Consider the following 22,190-nt stretch of genomic DNA (forward strand, 5'->3'; position numbering starts at 1 on the left):
GGACTTCCCTGTTTATTCAAAAAACACTATTTAAATACCAAGTGATGAGCAACATGGCACCCTTGGCACAGGCTTTTCCAGCCTGAGGAGCAAGTTCCTGACCTTGTAAATCAAGAGGGTTGGCCTTTATCACTCGAAAGGAATGGAAGAGGCATTGGTAGGTGCCCGTCTGACCTACCATCACAGTTGCAAGGGTGATTGGGAATCGCATTAGCATTTTTGAGGACATGAGTCTGCTTCAGACTCTTTATAAATACAGCTTGACTCAGTCACTCTATGACTGACACCCTTGGGACATGAAGTGGATACTGTTCCTTGGGGCCCTTATTGGGCTCAGCTTCTGTGGCCGAGAAAAGTTTTTTGGGTAAGTTCCTTTTGGACTTATTATGATTATCATTATTTGGCGAGTTCAGAGATATAGGAGCCAAATGGATTTGAAAATGAATGGCTGATTCTATCTCAAGTGGAGTGGCATTGGGAAAGAAGACATGAGCTTCTGTCCCGGTCCTTCTGGGACAAGTTCCTTCTCTCTCAGGCTCAATTTATCTGTGAAATCAGGACTAGATGGGCGCCACAGTCCCTCCCCAGCTCCCTAATCTCCCATCAGTTCTCTTACTTCCTAGTTCTTATTGGTAAGGTCAGTTCCAGGCCTTTCCTACTTTCTTAACTTCTATATTATGAATTACTGGGAATTACCAGAAGGTGTTTCTAATTTCTGCCATGCTTAGGCGGAAAACTTGGGTCTTACTAGGCTTTTTGGTTTCACCTCTTTGTTAATGGTGAAGGCTTTGTAGAGCTGGTGTTTTTTGTTTTTTTTTTTTTTTTAAAGATTTTTTTTTCAACGTTTATTTATTTTTGGGACAGAGAGAGACAGAGCATGAACGGGGGAGGGGCAGAGAGAGAGGGAGACACAGAATCGGAAACAGGCTCCAGGCTCCGAGCCATCAGCCCAGAGCCCGACGCGGGGCTCGAACTCACGGACCGCGAGATCGTGACCTGGCTGAAGTCGGACGCTTAACTGACTGCGCCACCCAGGCGCCCCGAGCTGGTGTTTTCTCATCAGTGCCTGGGACGTGGAGATTGGATAGGTCTTGCCTAGCCACAGCTGTGAAAATTGACACAGAAGGATACACTTGTACACTGCGTGTGTGTGTGTGTGTGTGTGTGTGTGTGCGCGCGCGCGCGCGCGCGTGCGGTGTGTTTGCAGAATGCTTTGCGCTTTGCAGTGGAGAGGACACTTGGGAGGTAGGTGAGATGAAGGGGTGCCTTGGTCCCCCGCTAGAAGATTGAATTCTAATAACTCATTACCGCATAATGCTTTGCCATTTGCAAAGAGCTTTCATGTGCATTATCTTTTGGATCACGCAGCAACTCTGCCAGGCAGGGGTGTTATTTTCCTCAATTTAAACATGAAAAAACTCAGCCTTAGAAAGGTTAAGGAACCTGCCCAAGGCCACTTAGCTGGTAAGCAGGGGAGCTGCAACTCTGGAGGCAAAACCCATACCCTTTTGCAATCGCCCAAGTTAGTCTCCGGACAGAATCCCGTATCTCACAGATATGTCTATATGTGTTAGTTTACTCTCTAATATACTATCTGGCTGGAGGGACTTTGGGGATGTTTATTGAGGTAATTACTTATATGAGATTGAGTAATTTTTATGGTGATGATTTCTTTTCACCCCTGGTGTCTATTGTCAAAGAGCTCAGAGGGGTTGGGCATAGCAGGTGGCCAGAGAAGGAGATTTTTCCGCAGGCAGCTCAGCAGTAGATGTGTAATAACTATGCTCGCTGCCACGTGGGCTGACGCAGAGAGCCGTCAGGCTCTCACTGCAGCTATTCACATGGCTGGAACAATCTTTATTTCTCAGGATACAGACTTCGCTTACAGCGCACTGGACGGACCCCTGAGTTGAGACAGCCGGGCCCAGCACTCGATCGCCCGCCACAGGGACTTGCACCGAAAGGGCTGCGCGCCTGAGCTAATTGCAGCTCACCCCCCCCAATCTGTTCTCATCCTATACTAGGGAACCCAGTAAGGGTGGTGGAATCCTTCCGAGGGTCCATAGACCTGTCCCAGACACCTGGCTCAGTGAACGTTTCTAGCAAGGCCTTTCCGGGCGTTCATGGGGTAGGAAGCCAGAACCCAGCTTGGCTGGGGGTTGGGGGGCAGTAGTCATGGAGATGAAGATAATGGTTGCTCTCCCCCCACCCCCGTCACCCCCTAGCTTGTGTTTCTTTCACCTGACTCCCTACTTCCCCAGTGTGTCTCACTCTGCTGGGGTCTCGTGGCCTGGTCTTCAGCCATCTGAAGGATGGACGGCGGCCAGGATGCCTAGAGGTGCAGGGCAGGCAGAGAACAGGAAGTATGAAATGATGTCTTGTGGTGGCTGCAAAGCCCGGCCGGCGATCTGGGCGAGAAAGGCACAAGGGCCGGGCCTCTTGGCTTTGCCCTCATGGAAATGGGGGAAGGGTAGAAGCTTGGCACTAGGGCGTCCAGAACATGGGATGAGTGTGAGGGTGAGTGAGAGGAGGTCACCAGCCATCGCGTTGGTGGCAGCTGGACAGCCCGAGGTGTGGAAGAGGACCAGAGTTAGCAAGAGCGCGGAGATCACCTGTGGGGAGCAGCAGGGGTAGACGTGGCAACTTGCAAATCCCAATAGATCCCCTCCCCCAGACCAATCTTCCATTTCCAGCAAGAGTTTGAGGTCTTTGGATTTCTAGATGGCAGAGATAGGTTGGATTCGGCCACCCACACTTCCAGGACCGGGAAGGAGCATTTTGCAAATAGTGACAAGGACAATTAGGGCAAGAAAATGGCTGCCTTTCACCCGGCACCTACTTATGTTCTCTCTGCTTCTAGGCACTGGCGGGCTTACGCTCATGAGAATGCTGTTAGATCCCCTCAACCCCCCCACTTTTTAGGGCCATCTGAAGACCATCCCTCACGTTGCCTCCGGGTTGGGGAGAACCTCATGGCTGATGACACTGGTTCTTGGAGCCTGAGTGTGAGATTGCCAGGAAGATAAGGAAAAGGGCTAGCAACCAGGTAGAGGGAACAGCATGTGCAAAGGCACGGAAGGGCAAAGTACGCGGTGAATTTGGGATTTCGGCGAGGCTGGCGCTGAGAGAGTGTAGGAGGGAGAGGTGGAGGAGAGACAGATGGGGAAGGGCCCCACTCCGCACCAGCCCTTCGACTCTGCCTCCCTGCACCCCACAGTTGTGTCTTTATCCCCGGTAGCTTGGCGGATAGGGTATGATGAAATGTGCTGTGGATTTACTCACGCTCAGGGCCAGTTCGATTTCACTGTGTTCCGCTGCCGTGTGGACTATGCCCAGGAGTGTGGACGTGCTGTTGTGAACTTACCACCCTGGGAAAGTAAAACACACGTTCGGGGTGCACGTGTAACGTGCCGTTCATACTCTCGAGAGCTCCTTGCTCTTGGTTCCTTTTTTTTTTTTCTTTCTATTCCCGTTCCTTCTCCCTCCACTCCTTTTTTATGATTGTTCTAGTCAGCGTTGTGTTTTACAAGACGCCTCATTTTGCCAATCGAGATGTCAGTGCACAGGTGCTCTCTAGAACACTCATTTTAAAGACTCCTCGTTTCTGGAGTGCTGGGGGTGGGTTGCGACAGAGCGTAAGTTCAGCAGATGGGGCCCAGGACTTCCCCTTCTGTTTTCAACCTGTTCCTTTTTTGCGAGGCTGCTTGCCTGCGTCCGGGAAATGGTAGTCTGACTCCCCACCTTCCTAGGGCTGCAGTTCAACTCCTAGCAAGCCTGTTGGGCTCAGGCTGAGACCCCCCCCCCCCCACCCCAGCCCAGCCAGTGGCTTCTCCAGTGTGGCCTCAACAGCTCCGGGGGGATGGGCTCAGCTGCCCACCTCCAAGGACCCTGTGGAGACTGGACGCCTTGGGAGAAAGTGAGCCCTTGGCATTGGCATGTCCACCAGACCCCCCCCCCCCCCCCCCCCCCCCCCCGCAGCGGAAGCAACCCTTGCCTCCTCGGGGCTGGACTAGACGACCCCCTGGAGATTCTCCAGAACCTCCCAGAACAAAGTTAGACCCTGAGAGCCCCATCTGGATGGAGCCGGTTTTCTGATCAGAAGATGCGGATCTGCCTCGTGAGGCTGCACATTTAGCTCCCTGTGACAGAACCATTTTCTCTGTCAACAGGTCCTTCAGCCCACAGCCCTCTCCAGCAGCTCTTCCCGCATTCATTCGTGTAAAGGGATGACGCATGTGACAGCGTTGAGTGCGGATTCATTCGGGCCGTCACCTAGCAACGGGCTAATGGCTCCCCTGGCTCCCTGAGCCGGCTGAGGGCACAAAGGCAGCTTTTCAGGCTCGGCCTTCTCCCGCCCACACACAGGACTTCGGGGGGCCTCTGCCCCTGCCGCTGCTGCGGAAGCTAAATGGTGTACACGAAGCGAGTTCAGGACAGACGACAAAGGGGGGCTCGGGACTGGCCGGCTCCCTTCTGGGCCTTCTCAGGGCCCCCTCGGGAGGACTGAATCCCAAGTCAGCCCCAGCACCCTAGCCCGTGTTGTAATTCGTATTTGTATAGAGTTCTGGAGCTGGACAGGATTGAGAGACCACCCAGCAAATAGCTAACCCTCCGAGGACAGAAGGTCTGTTCTCTTTTCCAGCTCTTTCCAGCACGGACCTTTAGCCAGAGTTTCGGTCCTAGCCCCTGACAGTGAAGAAGTGCTTCTTTATGTCTTGAGTTAGCTTTGCGTGTAACTCGGGAACATTCCTTTCTGCAAAATATATATGTTTTTCATTATAAAGTAATATGACCACATTACAGAAAACAGATACAAGGGGAAAAAAAGTAAGTCATCCATAATCCCACGACCCGGACATAAGCACTGTCAGCATTTGCTATATTTCCGTTGTCTGTTTTTCTTCCAATGCATCTGCTTTTTCCATACTTGTAATCATGGCATACATACAATTTTGTGTCCTGCTCTTTCGCTTAATATTTCCCTTCAAGTTATACTATAAGCTCTTTTTCACATTTGCCACGTAGTCTTATTTTTAATGGCTATACGTTATAACCAAAGACTAGACCGTTTCCTCTCATTCGGCCCAGTTATGTCTGGGAGAGTAGGCTTGGGGTTTATCTGCCAGCTGAAAGCTGACCATTATCTCTTGCTTTTTTCTTTTTCGCCCCCGCCCCTCCAGGGACCAAGTTTTTAGGATTAACGTCAGAAATGGAGACGAGATCAGCAAACTAAGTCAGCTAGTGAACTCAGACAACTTTAAGGTACCTGGTTCTTCTTAGTCCTCTTGGGTATCTCTGGCTTTGGTGAGAGACGATTAGCACCGCTGGCGTTGTTGCTCCTGAAGAGTTTCTGTGCGTAGTCCTGTATCAGTCAAGTGCCTCCGCACGCCTGAGAGGGCTGTAGGTCACAGCGCTGCTGTCCTGGGAGATGGGAGGCCTCAGCAGTGGGCTCCGTCTTTCTGTCTCCCATCGACTTTTTACTTCTTGGACTTTGCCCGGTATTGCCTTCTGGGTAGGCCTGACCAGACACCGCCGCGAAAAGGGCAGCGTTTGCCCTTGGGCGGAGCCCAGCTCCTCAGGGATCACCCTGGCTTTTGGCAGTTGTTCCAGAAGAATGAGCTCATTGTGCCTTTTACCTGAACTGTCCTTTAACCTGGTTTTATTTCTGTTCTCTTCAGCTTGACGTTTGGAAAGCTCCTTCCACCTTCAGTCGTCTTGTGGATGTCCTGGTCCCATCTGTCAGCCTGCAGCCCGTCAAATCCTTCCTGAAGTCCCAGGGCTTAGAGTACTCGGTGACAATCGGAGACCTGCAGGTGGGTAGAGCAAGGGCCCTAACTGGTCTCGCATAGGCCAAAGCATCCAGAGTGGATCCGAGACGCGTGCAAGTCCTGGTCTTACCCTTCTCCATTCTATAGATGAGCTCATTGAGGCCTAGGGAGGTCAAGTGCAGTGACTTGTTAGTGGAACATGTTGTAAATAGAAAAGAGCATTATGTCGGTTAGGGAACTGGGCAGATCTGGATCCAAGTCCTGATTTTGCTAACTACCAGCTCTGTGACTTTGGACATGCTATTAATGTCTCGAGCCTCCATTTCTTCCTCAGGAAAATGGTACCAGTGAGGACCTACTTCACACAATTTGTTGAGAAAATTAAGTGATTAAGCGCATGTAAAATGCCCAGCAGTGCCCGGTCTGTCGTAGGTGCCCCGCAAGTATTAAACCTCCGTCCCTTTTCGTATTTGAAGTCAGGAGGGAAGGAAAGAGTGTGCGTGTGTATGTGTGTGGGGGGGTGTCGGAGACCAGTCATGAAAAGCGTCCTTTGAGAAAGAGGGAATGTCACCAAGAGTTCTCAGCAGAGGGGACATCACCACCCATCCAGACACCAGCCTCACGACCTGTATCTGAGCAGCAGGACAGTGCCTGGCTCATGTTCTCTCCTTCACCGAGGTGGGTTATGGACTAATTGGTGATTTGGCCCGCGAGTTTCCTGATGGCGTGAGCAGCTGTGAGCTTATTAATCATCCTCACATGTCACAGACATCTGCCAGGAGCCTTCAAAGTATGAGTGGTTATAAGAATTTCTTTGTTTCTGAACGGTTTCCCAAGCTGTGTATTTCAGAGGCACTGGATACCAGATGCGGGCTGATGCCTAGAGAATTCACAGCGTAGAATAACCAAATAGCACATATGTTGCTTTTGGGGAGTAAGTGGGTTTCGAATGGGGTGATGTACATTGGGTGCCAAGAAGTAAGCTTTTATAGATATGGAGAAAGGAATCTGACCCCCTTTTACCCCTTGGCATTTGTGTGACGAGGGTGCCGCCATCTTGGCCAGCTCGTGCCAAGACGTGGCAGAAACAACACGAACCTCCGTGTCCAGTGGGTCACTTCACGACATTGCCGTGTCTTTTCTCAGGCCCTTTTAGATCACGAAGATGAAGAAATGCAACACAATGAAGGGCAAGAGCGAAGCGGTAATAACTTCAACTATGGGGCCTACCATTCCCTGGAAGCGGTAAGTGTCTCAGAGCAGGTTAAGAGAAAGGTCGTCAGAACCCTGGGTTTTGTAACCCCTTTTCTTACTTCCAGGAGGTAGGCGTTAGTCCTTAGCACAACACCCTTTTACTAAGGGGCTACAATGGGAACGCTTCAATTTCTTCGTAATTCTTGGGTCGTTTGTCTCCCACCAGCACCTAAGAGCACAGTGAAACACAACTGAACATTTTCGCCCACATGTATCCTTCTTTTCTAAGGCAACCCCTTAAAGAAAACCATGGAATAATTACAATCATTTCTGTCCTTGTAATTCAACCTTCTTAGACCCCACCATAATCCCTGTGTTTTACTCACCCAGATTAAAATGTTACTTATTCCAGGCAAGTAGACAAGTGGTTATTTCCAAGGTTAACCAAATATTTCCACTCATTTATCATGATTACTTACAACGTATATTTGTTCCCTAATGTGTTTTGGTGCTGTGTTTAGTTAAAAACCACTTTAGGTAGATGACTGACTTTCAAGGTAAGCCAACGCTTACGATAAAACACTTGGGGCAGAAAAATTTAATATGCTACTAGAACCCGAGGAATCAAGAGGGGCTACAGAAAGGGGACCGCATCACACATGGCAGAGTTTTGTTACGACCCTCGATGTCTTCTGCGTTAGTCTGGAAGCTCTCTTCTAGCTCAGAACAACACCTCAAAACGAAACTTTACTCTCCTTCCTGTACCTGCGTACATGTTGTTCTTTTTATCCGAAGACGGTGTTCCTGGCATGCTTTGCATGAGGCATATACTTGGAGTTGTTTTTCTTCTAGATGAGGGGTGATTTCCAAGGTTGACCAACTGTTTTCACTTCTTTCCCCTGATTGTCAGTAGCTTTGTTTATTGCGCATACTTCCAACCGCACTGGCCCTTGATCCCTCTTGTGACCAATGACATACATCTGCAGAACAGCTGGATAAAGTTAGGAGTTCAGTCCCGGGCCATGGACAAAAGCAGAGCTCAGGGCTCACCCAGGGATCAAACCCATGACGTTAGCTTCGTTAACGTGGGGCACTCCCTAGCTGAGCTTAACCGGTTGCAAATGTCACCCAAGACCCCAGGAACTCCGTCCCCTCACCTGCCTGCCATGGGATCCTCACTCTCTCAAGCACTTGCTTTTGCCCTCTGGCTCTAGGTGTCCCCCCCCCCCCCAACCCCTCCTGTGAGGCCCCCCCGCTGGGCATTGGTGTGCTATCTCCCTCTTGGCTCGATCACATGCAGTTCTTTCTAAGAACAGCTTTGAAGAGCTCTCATCCCGTAGCCACTTAGGCCTTCTTACGTCTCTGGTGGGAATCTCATGTTTGGTGTTATTTCTGTTAGTTGCTCGGCCGAGTCTCCCCTCATGCTGGCAGTGTGAATTGGACCCCTCCCTCCGGATATAGCTTGGCGTTGTAACTTTACCTGGGTGACTCTCTCGCCTGTCCTGGCTCGGTGCGGGCCTCCAGCTTTGGCTTCACTTTCTAGGGTCAGTAGGTAGAGTTTCCAGGCCCTTTTCGTGGCTGGAAGGGCTGGTTCCCAGCTCTCAAGTTCCAGCCCCTTGCCCACGCCGGGTCCTGTGCTCTATGTTGCTATTCCTGGTTTGCCGCAAGCCCGCAGTGCCCATGGCAAGTGTTTGGTCCCCGCGTTGCGCTTTCTACCTTGCACCCAGATGGCTAGTTGTTCCCTTTTCATTTCTTGCCCCTGCGGTGTCTCCTTTCTTGAGTTTTAAACTTGGCTGTGGGTTATTCTCATTGTAGTTTGCCTGGCTTGCTGTGATGCATCTGGGGGGGTGGGGCGGGCGGTCTCTTGCTTCTCTGCTCAGTCTGCCATATTGACTGCAGCTCTGATAAACCATTGAACCTTGATTTTATTTTATGTGGACTGCACGCTTTTCTCCTCTGTAAAGCTCCCTCTTCCAATTTTAAGGTCTAAATATAAACTTATTTATTTCCTTCTTTTGACCCTCAAGAGGTTTGAGCAACTAAGGTGGATGAACTCTATTGAAATCAAATTAAAAAAAATTGAAAACAAATGGAAGCATTTGTAACCATGATTTACAGGGCTTCACTTGTTCTCTTAAGGCCGATAGAGGAATCTCCAAAGTGGGGTGCAGCCTCACTGGGATGGAGGAAGAAACCTTACAACTTCTATTGACGTTCTACCTACGTGTATATTTATTATTAATGCAATTATTAACGTTTTTGTTTCTTTGGGTTGTTTTATAGTGTACGTAGTATATTTTTGTGGTGCATTATTCCAGGGATATAACGTACATAATATACGGTATGCATGTAGAATACATAACATATGCACATTATAAAACAAATACACACGCACGCGCACACACACACACACATGGCGTATGGTAATTTTTAAAAAAAAAAACCTCGTGGGGCGCCTGGGTGGCGCAGTCGGTTAAGCGTCCGACTTCAGCCAGGTCACGATCTCGCGGTCCGGGAGTTCGAGCCCCGCATCAGGCTCTGGGCTGATGGCTCGGAGCCTGGAGCCTGTTTCTGATTCTGTGTCTCCCTCTCTCTCTCGCTCTCTGCCCCTCCCCCGTTCATGCTCTGTCTCTCTCTGTCCCAAAATAAATAAACATTGAAAAAAAAAATTAAAACAAAACAAAACAAAACAAAAAACCTCGTGGAGAAAGTGATCAAAAAGCTTAGAGAGGATCGTGTTTCAAGAACCTCGGCTAAATGGGGCAATTGCTGATTTATCCAGTCTAGTATGGCGCAAGGCACCACACTGTTGGAGAAGTATCTGCACAAGTCTCTCTCTAGGTTAGTGGCCTATAATTTTATGGACAAATCAAATGTGTTATTTTCTAGAATATCGTTGAAAAGGACTCTTTAGGCAGCTCTTCAAGAATAAGTATTCCAGGGCGATAATGTTGCCAATCCCACGATCACAGGGCTGGTAGAAATCACTGAGATCAGTAAGATGAAATTCACAGATACCTACCCAGAGCTGAACAAAATTTTTAAACGCCCCTGAGTTCACTTTTTCGTGCTTCAGATTTATCATGAGATGGATAGCATTGCTGGAGATTTTCCTGATCTGGCGAGCAGAGTGAAGATTGGGCATTCATTTGAAAACCGGTCCATGTATGTACTGAAGGTGAGACCCCAGGCGCTTCAAGGGGCCAGACTTGGACTCAGGCTCCTGGTCCCTTGTGTCTAGGACCCAGCCCTCAGGCCTCTGAAGGAGACAGCTTCTCAGGATCCCCTTGACTTCAGGGGCGTGGGGAGACATCTACTGGGGTTCAGGTTGGGTCTGACAGAGAGTCCTCTGCTTCCGCCTAATGTGGAATGAGTTAGAACTTAGAAGGAATCCATCCCGTTGCAAGCTTTGACTGAAAGGCAGGATCAAAGGGAGTGGGGGTGAGGGGTAGTGGGGGTGGGCGTGGGGTGGGTTCGATTAGTATTCCAGAAAGCTCTCAGATGGGCCACAGTCTTTTGCCTTCATTCCTACCTCTGTCAAGTGAGACAAATGGGGCTAGTTCTACAAATTCTCTTCTGCTTTTAGGGGTACTTATTGGAAAAGCAATCTAGGAAGCTAATTTTAGGGTTGATGTAATTTTAAGCCCAGTCTATGCTCCTTGGCTGCACAAAGCCCAATTTCTAGATATTTCTAACAGATTCAGGTCTATATTGGCAAAAGAGGTAGGGAATTTATGGCAGGGACATAAATTACATAAATAATCCAGCCAAATGAATAAAAGGAATTTGGAGATAGGAGCCACGGAGCAACTGATGGTGCTAAGAATTTGTCAAATCCTTAGCTTTGTATAAGCCGTGAGGAACCCTGGCTCAGAGCGGTGCTTGAATTACCAGCCGGGGGACATTTGCCACTGAACTGCTTGCCCTAAAATAATCCCCATAAATTTAGATTATTTGCCAATCTGATGCAGACTCTGGCTTCATTAGCACCACACTCTGACCCAAGGCGGCCCAGCCCCACGCTAAAAGGCGGGAGCCGGAATTCATTTCAGGCCATTTACAAAGAGCTATAGTGAACCTCTCTCTTCCTCCTTTTAAAATCGAATTCATTTATTGCATCAACGAGAACAGGCTGGTTCATGCACTTTTGTGTCTCTCTCTGTTGGGATACCATTTGAGGTCTTTCAAGAGACATAATATTATCTCTAATCACACTGGCATTATAATTCACAATAGCAATTGTTTCCCCTTGCCATTTGCTTCCAACCCGGGGGCAGCTCAAGCTGCCCGGAGCTTCGGCTGGGCCCTGACAGCCAACCAATTAAGCTCCCTGGTCACGGAGAAGCCTGATAAATAGATGGTGCCCTCAGGAACATTTGGTCTCTGAATTATCTTAAATGGATTAAATGAATAGGGGTGAGCCGGGGAGAGGAGAGGTGAGTGGAGACGTGGGCAGGAGGGTCATTTTCTGGCCTCTTTCTCCTTCCACAGTTCGGCACTGCAGAAGGCGGGCGGCGGCCGGCCGTTTGGCTGAACGCAGGCATCCATTCCCGGGAGTGGATCTCGGTGGCCACAGCGATCTGGACTGCGAGGAAGGTCATGTCGCCTGGTATTAGCTGAGAATTCCGGTGGGCCAGGGGTGCCCCCGCAGCATCCCATGAGGCTGGGCCTGGGGGACGAGGTGGGAAGGCACTCTGCATAGACACAGTAGGCTGGGGGCCCTTTCGGATCAGAGAAGCAAGAGGTCAGAGCCCCTTGGTCAGGGCACTGCGGTTAAATGACAAAGTGCATTCATGGCAACGAGCAAGCTAATGAGCTGCAGAGGTGGCCCCGAAACACTGACCCGCAGTCAGCCCCGCAGAAAGGGAGCAGAGTCTCCTCAGCAGTGAAACTCAGACGAGCCCTGCCTTCAGTCCCATCCTAGCCCTCCAGACCCTCGAGGACCTCATGTTGTCTCCGTGTCCCTCCGGAGGGTCTGCTTTAAGGCAGCGCTAGGGAGAGGAAGGGTGCTGTGCGTGGGGGCCCAGATTCCCCCCAAACTATCATGATATGTGGCTCTTCCCTCCCCTCTTCCCACCCCCTGGAAGGAATGAATAAACCAGGCAGCCCTGGACTCCTTGCAAATGTTGACGTCCTCATGAAGCCATGTGCCCCCAGGTTTCGAAGTGCTCCAAGAGCTTTGCACGGGGCCGTGTCTATGAGGGCGGCAGGGAGGCTGCAGAGGGGCATCTGGGGAAGGTACACAGGCTTAGACCTAGCACCCCAGCCTGCCCTGGCATCGCTGACGAGCTTCTTGTCTCCGCTCAGATTGCATCTGATTACGGGAAGGACCCAACCATCACCTCCGTCTTGGAGAAAATGGATATTTTCTTGTTGCCTGTGGCCAATCCTGACGGATATGTGTACACACAAACTCAAGTGAGTAATACTGAGCGGGCCGGGCTTGGAGTTAAGGAGAATTGGTTGAATCCCTTGCTTTGCCGCCTGCATAGTTGTATGAACGTGGAGAAAACTCGCACACGTGTGCAGGTGAGGAGCTCTCTTGGGCTCTCGTTTTGCAGTCTCTCTCTGAGCCGAGAGTCCCCAGGGAATATTTTTGTTAGGGAGAAGAGTCTAATGAACTCCCTGTCATGGCTCTTGAATAATTATCAACCCTTTACCAATCTTCTTTTCATTTCTTTCCCTCCCACACCTTTTCACCCTTTTCTTTAAAAGCAGATCCCAGGGGCGCCTGGGTGGCGCAGTCGGTTAAGCGTCCGACTTCAGCCAGGTCACGATCTCGCGGTCCGTGAGTTCGAGCCCCGCATCAGGCCCTGGGCTGATGGCTCGGAGCCTGGAGCCTGTTTCCGATTCTGTGTCTCCCTCTCTCTCTGCCCCTCCCCCGTCCGTGCTCTGTCTCTCTCTGTCCCCAAAATAAATAAACGTTGAAAAAAAAAGTTTTTAAAAGCAGATCCCAGACATCAGGTTATTTTACCCCGAACTCCTTTAGTCTGCATCTCTCGTCGATGATAATTAAAACAGAACAAAACAAAACAAAAAAACCCAAACAATACACCATTGTCACCTTTTAAAAAAATGAATGGAAGTTCTTTCATATCATCTAATTCCCCCAATTATCTTTAAAATGTCTTTTGACTCAATTTAATGAAATCAGTACCCAAATAAGGCCTGCGCTTGTATTTGGTTGTTATCGCTCTGCAGGCTTTTTCAATCTACAGCAGTTATCCACCCCCGCCCCACACACATCTTCTAAAACGTCATTCATTTGTTGGAGAAATCGAGTAAATTGTCCTGCAGAATGTCTCACGTTCCGAATTTGGCTGATGGCTTCTTTGTTGTGTGTCACTTGTTTCCGGATCCCCCATATTTCCTATTCACTGGCAGTCAGATCTTGAAGTTTGACTGGATCCAGGTTGGTTTTTTAGGCAAGAATAAAATAGTTGCTGTGCACTTCCTGTCACTCGCGCCAGCGATCATTTGGGTATATGATGTCTGTTTGTCCTACTTTTGCTGAAACCAAGAGTTATCCGGTGGGTTCAGGCGGTATCAGGCTGGTTCTCGCATCATAAGGTTCTTTTTTTTTTTTTTTTTTAATGTTTATTTATTTTTGAGAGAGACAGAGACAGAATGCGCGTGGGTTAGGGGCAGAGAGAGAGAGGGAGACACAGAATCGGAAGCAGGCTCCAGGCTCTGAGCTGTCAGCACAGACCCTGACGCGGGGCTTGAACTCACGAGCCGTGAGATCGTGACCTGAGCCGAAGTCGGACGCTCAACCGACTGAGCCACCCAGGCGCCCCAATAAGGTTCTTATCAGGACACTTTGGGGGAGTCCTTCTCTCTGAGCCAGAAGGGCTAAGCCTTTCCTTTCTGGGAGATGAGCGGAGACGGCTCAGTCACTGAGGACCGGAGCCCCGGTGAAACTCCAGGCAGAGCCACAAGCAGCTTGCCCCCTCGGTGGTGCCCGTCTCCATCATAGACCCCCAGAGAAAACCTTCGCCTCTCCTGTGCCCTGACCCGTCTCTGGATGTGTGTTCCTTTCTTGATGGACTTTTCAGAACCGATTATGGAGGAAGACACGGTCCATAAATCCTGGAAGCCGTTGCGTTGGTACTGATCCAAACAGAAATTGGAATGCTAGTTTTGCAGGTAGGTTGGGGACGTGGTTTTCAAAGCCTGGACCACAGGGCTCCCAGCTGGCGGTGAGGGAGCCAGTTTCTAGGCTGGCTCCATTCCTGCTTCACTGAGAGACTTGGGCCAGTCCCTTACACTATGTCTTAGGTTTTTGTGTTTCTTGTTTTGGATAATTCTGAAAAGGAACAACTCTGCAATTCTTGTTCTCCTAAAAGAACACTAACATTTGGGGCGCCTGGGTGGCTCAGTTGGTTAAGTGTCAGACTCTTGATTTCAGCTCAGGTCATGATCTCACAGCTCGTGAGTTCGAGCCCCGCGTCGGGCTCCGCGCTGGCCGCTCAGAGCCTGGAGCCTGCTTCAGATTCTGTGTCTCCTTCTCTCTCTGCCCCTCCTCCTGCCCCCCCCCCCCCCAATAAATTAAAAAAAAAAAAAGAAAAGAACACTAATGTTTGAGAAACTGTTGTAGTTTTGGATGTACAGATCTATGCCTTATACCCTGGTCACCCCGCTTCTCTTGGGCGGGTGGCTGGGTAGATGGACGGGTTCCTGGTGGTAACTCGGAAGAGGGCAGCTTGCCTGCCACACACACCGTTGGCGGGGACAATAATGTAGCTGTGGGAAAGGAGCTGATAGACATGTGGGAACTGAGGGCATCAAAGTGAAGTCAGATCTTCCCACAACTGGGGTGGTTTTACACTCATGCCAAATACCTCAGGGAGCTCTGTTGCGGAGTAAAGAAGGCAGTATTTCTAAATGCCTGTCAAATACGAGACTTTGGCCACAACAATAGATTATTTCTGGCAGCCCTTGGCCATTAAGATCTGAACCAAGAGAATGAGTTGACACCAGAATAAATGGAGTCATTTTCATTATTAATTGGTCTTCATATTAATTATCTCGAATACTTGTTAATTACAACCCACTGTCAGGTATGATATTAATTATTTATGACAACTGTTGAGTGATACAATACAAGGTCAACTCTATCTGTTTAAAGGATTCCTCCCAGTTTTCCCCCTCTGGAGGCAGATGCAGTACCCTGACTTCCCACTTCTGCACCCTCCCTGCAATGCACGCATAGCGTGGACCAACTAGTCTCTTGCGGGGGGTTCTAGCATTGACCTGTCCACTGCCAACGCCTTCCGCCCTTCTTCTGGGTTGAGTGTCCTGCATTTCTGTTTTCTTGCCTACGGGTTAATCTTTCTGCTTGGGCCACCTCCCCACCCCCCACAGGAGAGGGAGCCAGTGACAACCCTTGCTCTGAAATATACCACGGACCCCATGCCAATTCGGAAGTGGAGGTGAAGTCGGTGGTAGATTTCATCCAAGAACATGGGAATATCAAATGCTTCATCGACTTGCACAGCTACTCACAGCTGCTGATGTATCCGTATGGATACACAGTGAAGAAGGCCCCAGATGCTGATGAGCTGGTGAGTGATGGGCTACCTTCTACCGAGCCCTGGGCCTGCTTGACCCTGGGGTGCTGCCACAGTGGTTGTTCTCCAGCCTATAGGGAAAGTCCGGGAGCTTGGGCTTATTTCATCGGGCCGGGTCTTCTCTCTCTGCCCTTTGGAATGTGCCATCAGACCTCCTGGGGGCAGGTGGAAGTCCGTTCTCATTATTTCTGTGTTTGCTGTGAGTTTCAAGGACCGTCCCCTGCACCTGTCCTTTCCTTCTCAATTATTTTTCTGACCAAAATGTGTTACGGACCCACTGCTTGCCAAGAACTGCGGGTGGCACTGTGGAGGGTCAGGGGGAGGTGCTCCTCATTCTGGTCAAGGTGTAACTTAAGTAGGGTGCAGGCTACAGCCTAGGGGTGCTCCGTGTCACATAGAGTGACTCGCCCCAGGATGTGAACAGGCACTCAGGGTGGACTGGCTCAAGCAGGGCTGCACCTGCAGGGCGACTGTGCCCTTCTCCCACTGTGCTGGTAGGTTCGAGAGCGCCCCTCCCGCCCAGGGCCATAGCTGGCCTATAAACCTCCCGGCGGATGCAGGGCTCATGCTAGGTGTGGACTAGATTCTGGTCTCAGACAGGCATTCTGCATAGGGCACATCCACATACGGTGGCCCCGTCTCACTTCCACTCCAGGAACGCCCAACTCTTAGAAGGTTTCCTCTGGGACGTAACTTGGCCTTCTCACATGTTTACGACCACGACATTCCCGTCCCTCGGGAGAGGTGAAGACGGTGGTGTATTTACTAGGCTCCCAATGGGCTGGTGAGCAGCCCTCCACATCTCTGTGTATCAGGCTTTGGCTCTGGTTGGATGGGAAGGAAGGAGACCAGAAGGGAAACCCAGGGGAGGGGCCGAGAATCTTCCATACCATTGCAGTGCAGAACAGCTGGGGGATGTCAGGCTGTGGGATCCATTCTTTCTCACTCCGCCGATTCCCCCTTCTAGGACAAGGTGGCGAGGCGTGCGGCCAAAGCTCTGGCTTCCCTGTCGGGCACGACGTACCAAGTGGGTCCTACCTGCACCACTGTCTGTAAGTACTCGCTGTGTGCATCGGTTATTTAGAAAATGCTTTGAGAGGAAACTTGAGAAGAAGGAAGCGGGAGAAGAGCTACAAGTTAGGCCTTACTACACTGTAGTCGGATTGTTAGTTGTTAGCGGTAGACCAGATTTGTGTCAAGCCTGTGTGATCGTCCGTGCTGCAGGCGTCGTCCTCATCGGTACCATCACCACTGCTGGGCCATTTATCACGTGCCCACAGTGAGGTGAGTCCTGCTGGACTGCGTTCCTCACATTCCAGGAAAGATCCTGACATAGGATTTTCAACCACCTTTGGATCGGCAGACCGAGGTGGTGGTACTGAGGGTGGGGAGGGGGGTTCGCCCACCTTCCCGTCAGCAGTGAGCACGTGTTGGAGCACAGCATGCTGGGATCTGGGATCTTCTGTGCAATGGTTAACATCAAGCCGAACCGCCCGCCCCCCCAAAAAACCTCTACCGAGACTCCAAACCTGAAGGTGGTCTTGAGGCTCATTACCTACAGCTTCAACCTTTGTTCTGGTTTCTCACTGAAGTGTCTCATCTGAGCATTTCACTCTGTTCCTGCTGAGAACCTTCCGGTTCCCTTATTCTGTGAGCCTGATCTTTAAAGGTCAAATTGAAGAATATTCTCGTTCTCTACGAGTCTAGCTCTCAAGGGGAAGTAAAAATACAAACATGAGGAGCACAATTCTGGCACCATTTAAGATGGCGCCCTTCTTCCCCCCCCCCCCCCCCCAGTGCCTCCTCTGTAGGGAACTTTCTGACAGTTGGTCCACCCTCAGAGCCCCTGCAAACTTGCTGATACTTCTGTCCTCTTCCATCCCATGACCGTGCCATCCAACTGCTTCATCCTCGGCTAGCTTGTCCCTTTCGCCTTCCTCTTCTGGGAAGATGCTCCATCCGCCCTGCCGGGCCCTCTGGACTCTGACCTCAGCCCTCTTGTCTGCCTTTCATACACCGCTGCCATCACGGCCACCGCCACCGCCACCGTGCTGTATAAAGCAATTAGCCTGATGTTGTCATTGTGTGGCTAATTGCAGCAACCGTCCATTAATTATTCATGGTTTATTGTTATTAGTGTTGTTAAATGGGGACTCGTCAGAGGAGAAGCACGTCAGGAGAGTCTCCATTCTCTGCTTAATTAGTGAGGACGGAGTTCGGGACTGCAGAGAGCTAGAGAGGCTTGGTAGGAGTCCTTTGACGAGGCCTTCTCAAAAGAGCTTTGTGGGTCACCACAGTCGGGGCTTTGGGGTCAAACTCCAGTTTAAAGGACGGCCTTGTCGTCCCACATCAAACACATTCTTCCCAGCTTAAGCTGTGCCAAGATCAAGAGATACTCATCGGACTCCTCCCGAGCAAGAGGAAGAAGGCTCTCCCGAGTGTCGTCCAGGAGACCTAATATTTCCTAAGTCTTTCCAGAATGCATCTTCTGTATTCTTTAAAGGCTTTGTCTGCCCCCTTGGCTTTCCAAAATGTAATCAATTTTTGTATAATAACACCCCAATTCTACGGGTGATTATTGCATGTGCTACACGAATAGTTGACATTCGTCCCTTCAAGTGCTGGACCTTTTCTTAGATTAACCATTGTAGCTGAAAACAGTTGTCACGTGAATTTCACACTTTCTTGCCGCCTTTTTCTTTTTCCTATTTTTGAGAGCGAGCGAGAGCGTGCCAATGTAAGCGGGGGCGGGGCCGAGAGAGGGAGACAGAGGATCCAAAGCAGGCTCTGTGCACACAGCAGCGAGCCCGATGTAGGGCCCGAACTTCTGTGAGATCATGACCTGAGCCAAAGTCGGACCCTTGACCGACTGAGCCACCCAGGTGCCCTGCTTTCTTGCCTTCTTAAACAGAGCATGGACAAGAGATTTAAGCTCCTTTTTTTCATGACGGAGTGGCCTTCTGAGCATCATTGGTTATGTCCTGAAGGCTTTCTGTGCCATACCACGTTTTCAATCCCTGTGCTGGACAGCCCCAGCCCATTTTGCTTCTTTAATTCTTGTGTCTGCGTTAAAGAGTTTTCATGTCCCCTTCCTCTGGTCAGACTGTGCGGCTTCAGGCCACCTGCCTCTAGCAACCCTCGCCCCTTCCATTCACTGATTCTGGTCTGCTCAGGGCTTGGACACAAGTTCTCTGGGCTCATCTGACTCGTGGCTAGATTGTGAGGATGAAGGATGTTCATGACAGCATCATTTATAGTCACGGAAGACTGGTGAACACCTAAATGTCCATCTGTACAGTACTGAATAAAAACATTCACACAGTGAGACAGTATGCCCCCCCCCCCACCCCACAAATGAATGAGGTGCATTTATATGTGCTGATAGGGAATAATTTTCCAATGTTAATTTAAAAAGACAGTGTTTTTTTTTTAGTGTTTGTTTATTTTGAAAGAGAGAGAGAGAGAGAGAGAATGAGTGGGGGAGAGGCAAAGAGAGAGAGGGAGAGAGAGAATCCCAAGCAGGCTCTGCATGGTCAGCACCGAGCCCAGCTCGGGGCCCGATCCCATGAACTGTGAGATCACGACCTGAGCCAAAATCAAGAGTCAGACGCGTAACCGACTGAGCCACCCAGGTGCCCCTACGTGTGTCTTTAATAGCATGTTAGTAGTGTGTTCCCACTCGTGTTAGAAGAGTGGGTAGATTCTGAGCAGAGACCCAAATACAGTGAAGTACGTGCACTTGATCACTTTGCTCAGCAGAGATCTTCTTGGCTCCTTCCTGAATTCAAAAGGTATTCTGAAATACTTGAGTTTGCCATATAACTAATCTCTAGAAATTTCTGGTGCCATCATCTGTTTTTTATTCAGCCTTTTCCCAGGGTAGAGAAGGACGTGGTAACCGCACAAGGATTTCGGAGACTATAGGAGGGTCTGTTCCATAACCTCAGGGGGCGTGTCATCGCAGTAGAAGCAGCATCTCTAGAAAAATCACAAATGGTATCATGGGAAACAACCCTCAGGAATTGTGGGAAAACAAAAGGAACCCATGTCTTCATTTAACAGACGTGTACTCTACTCAATGGACTGGGAGGAGGTTGAAGAAAGCACGGGCTTTTATCAGCAGAGGGACCCGGGTTTCAATTCCAATCCTTCCATTTTCCGTCTGTATTTCCTTAGGTAAATTACCCACTCTGAGCCTGGATTTCCTCATCTGAAAAATAAGGACAGTGTTACCCACCTCACTGGGGTTTTTATTTTTTATTTAAAAAAAAATTTTTTTTTTAACGTTTATTCATTTTTGAGACAGAGAGAGAGACAGAGCCTGAATGGGGGAAGGCCAGAGAGAGAGGGAGACACAGAATCTGAAACAGGCTCCAGGCTCTGAGCTGTCAGCACAGAGCCCAATGCGGGGCTCGAACTCACGGACCGTGAGATCATGACCTGAGTCCGCCTAAGTCGGACGCCCAACCGACTGAGCCACCCAGGCGCCTCTCACTGGGGTTGTTTTTTTTTTTTAATTTTTTTTAAATTCTTATTTATTTTTGAGTCAGAGAGAGACAGAGCATGAACGGGGGGAGGGTCAGAGAGAGGGAGACACAGAATCCGAAACAGGCTCCAGGCTCCGAGCTGTCAGCACAGAGCCCGACGCGGGGCTCAAACTCACGGACTGCGAGATCGTGACCTGAGCCGAAGTCAGCTGCTCAACCGACTGAGCCACCCAGGCGCCCCTCACTGGGGTTTTTAAAGATTAATGAGGTCATACACGTAAACTTTCCAATATAATGACGGGCTCGTGGTGGATGTTCAAGAAATGATAGTTGCTGTGGACGTCATTATTTGGCGATTCAGTGTCACCCACACTTTGCACTTTTAGCCAGTTTCTGCTCTAGTAGAGTTTGGCTGGGAAGAAGCAGGAAGGTAGGCCTCTTTCCTTTCCCCAGCCTTTTGGCAAAGGGACAGTCTCAAGGGCATGCTTCTTTCTCTCCGTGTATCCCTTATCTCTTGCTATGTAAAGAGTTATCCTAAAACTTAGCAGCTGAAAATAATATAAACATTTATTTTCTTCCACTGTTTCCCTGGGTTAGGAATTCAGGAATGGCTTAGCTGCGTGAGTCTGGCTCAGGGCCTCTCCTGAGGTTGCTAGTCTAGTTCCAAGGCTAGAGTCATTTAAAGGCTCGACGGGGCCGGATAGGTCTGCTTCTAAAGTGGCTCACTCAGGTGCTTCCCAAGCGTGCTGAGTATCAGCAGGACGCCCCAGTTCTTTGCTACATAGACCTCGTCACCGTAGGACGCTTTCTGACTGTCCTACTTGGCTTTCCCCAGAGCGAATGATCCAAGAGAGCGCGGTGGAAGCCACAGTGTTTCTGGTCTAGCCTTGAAGGCCACACACCATCATTTCTGTAGCCGCCTGTCAGTTACCCAGGACAGGTCAGCCCTACTCACTGTCGGAGTGCACTGTACAAGGATGTGAAGACCAGGAGACAAGGATCACTGGGGCTGTCTCGGGGGCTGCCTATCATACTCTGTGCAGACTGGTTCTGAGTGACCTGAAGGAGTCTCCACAGTGAGTTAGTGACAAGGTGGGCATAAGGGTTTAACATCTCTTGGTTTGAGACCGTTGAAGATGCTCATCAGGCCAGTGGTCATGTGTCGTAGGCCTGATGACCTACAGAAAGGACTCTAGGTCCCTAAGGAATCACGGGCAGGCTGAACCCCTGGCTCCTTCCCTTCTAACCCTGAAAGAAGCTGGGCTTCAAAGTGTTTTCTTTTCTGACTTACAGACCCAGCTAGTGGGAGCAGCGTTGACTGGGCATACGATAATGGCATCAAGTATGCGTTCACGTTTGAGTTGAGAGATACCGGCCACTATGGCTTCCTCCTACCAGCCAACCAGATCATCCCCACTGCCGAGGAGACCTGGTTGGGGCTGAAGACCATCATGGAGCATGTGCGGGACAACCTCTACTAGACGAAGAGCCCCACCCTGACCCTGTCTTCCGTCACTTATCCCCGCGTCTGCTTCCCCGCTAAAGCTACTACTAAAGGGAGCTTGTTCTTTCACGCGTGAGTCAGAGCCCACTGGCTTTGTGGGGCACGCAGGGCAGCCCCTCTCCGGCCCTCATCCCTGAAGCTCGTATGTTCTGGTGGTGGACCTTAGAGAGGCGCTGCTGCTACCCTGCTGTGTTTTGGTCCTGCTGTTTCACTGGGCCCCTCGTAGGCCCTTCCGTTCATGTGATTGTCTGGGTAGGCCACACGTAGGGTCACTCCTTACTGGGTGGCATGCCTCTACCTCATTTTTGGAACAAAAAGACATTGAACGTGGTTCTCTAGCCTTATCCAATCTAGCCTAGCTGGTGACCTTGCTCTGCTGGGGCCCCAAGAGAGGCACCATGGGAGAGACCATGGCTCGTCTTTGAGATCAGTCTCTGAGATGACACCGAGCTTCCTTTCATTTATCTCACTCCTTCTTGAACATATTTGTCTTTGAAAAATAAATCTTGTAGGGCTATCCGTGGAGGTCTTCCTCTTTGGTTTTCTTTTGTTGGTTTTTGTTTGGTTTCGGTCTGATACAAAGTAGTGGATCACTTCTCCTCACTGGGCCCCAAATTCCCAGATACAACAGTCCCGATCACGTTCTTCCCTTTGGTAGGCGGTGGAA

General features: G+C 50.1%; 1 protein-coding gene across 1 annotated transcript; it reads left to right on the forward strand.

Annotated features, from left to right (window-relative positions):
• Nucleotides 1-2,505: 2,505 nt before the first annotated feature.
• On the forward strand, nucleotides 2,506-21,433 carry LOC125153974 (carboxypeptidase A4-like). Its single transcript, XM_047837537.1, has 13 exons — nucleotides 2,506-2,630; nucleotides 3,815-3,916; nucleotides 5,181-5,262; nucleotides 5,679-5,813; nucleotides 6,915-7,013; nucleotides 10,039-10,140; nucleotides 11,454-11,558; nucleotides 12,270-12,380; nucleotides 14,018-14,108; nucleotides 15,327-15,526; nucleotides 16,500-16,584; nucleotides 20,855-21,111; nucleotides 21,313-21,433. Coding segments are annotated over exons 1-12 (1,239 nt in total). The 3' UTR covers nucleotides 20,857-21,111; nucleotides 21,313-21,433.
• Nucleotides 21,434-22,190: the final 757 nt, after the last annotated feature.

The sequence above is a fragment of the Prionailurus viverrinus genome, chromosome A2 (genome assembly GCF_022837055.1).
Source record: "Prionailurus viverrinus isolate Anna chromosome A2, UM_Priviv_1.0, whole genome shotgun sequence".
NCBI lineage: Eukaryota > Metazoa > Chordata > Mammalia > Carnivora > Felidae > Prionailurus > Prionailurus viverrinus.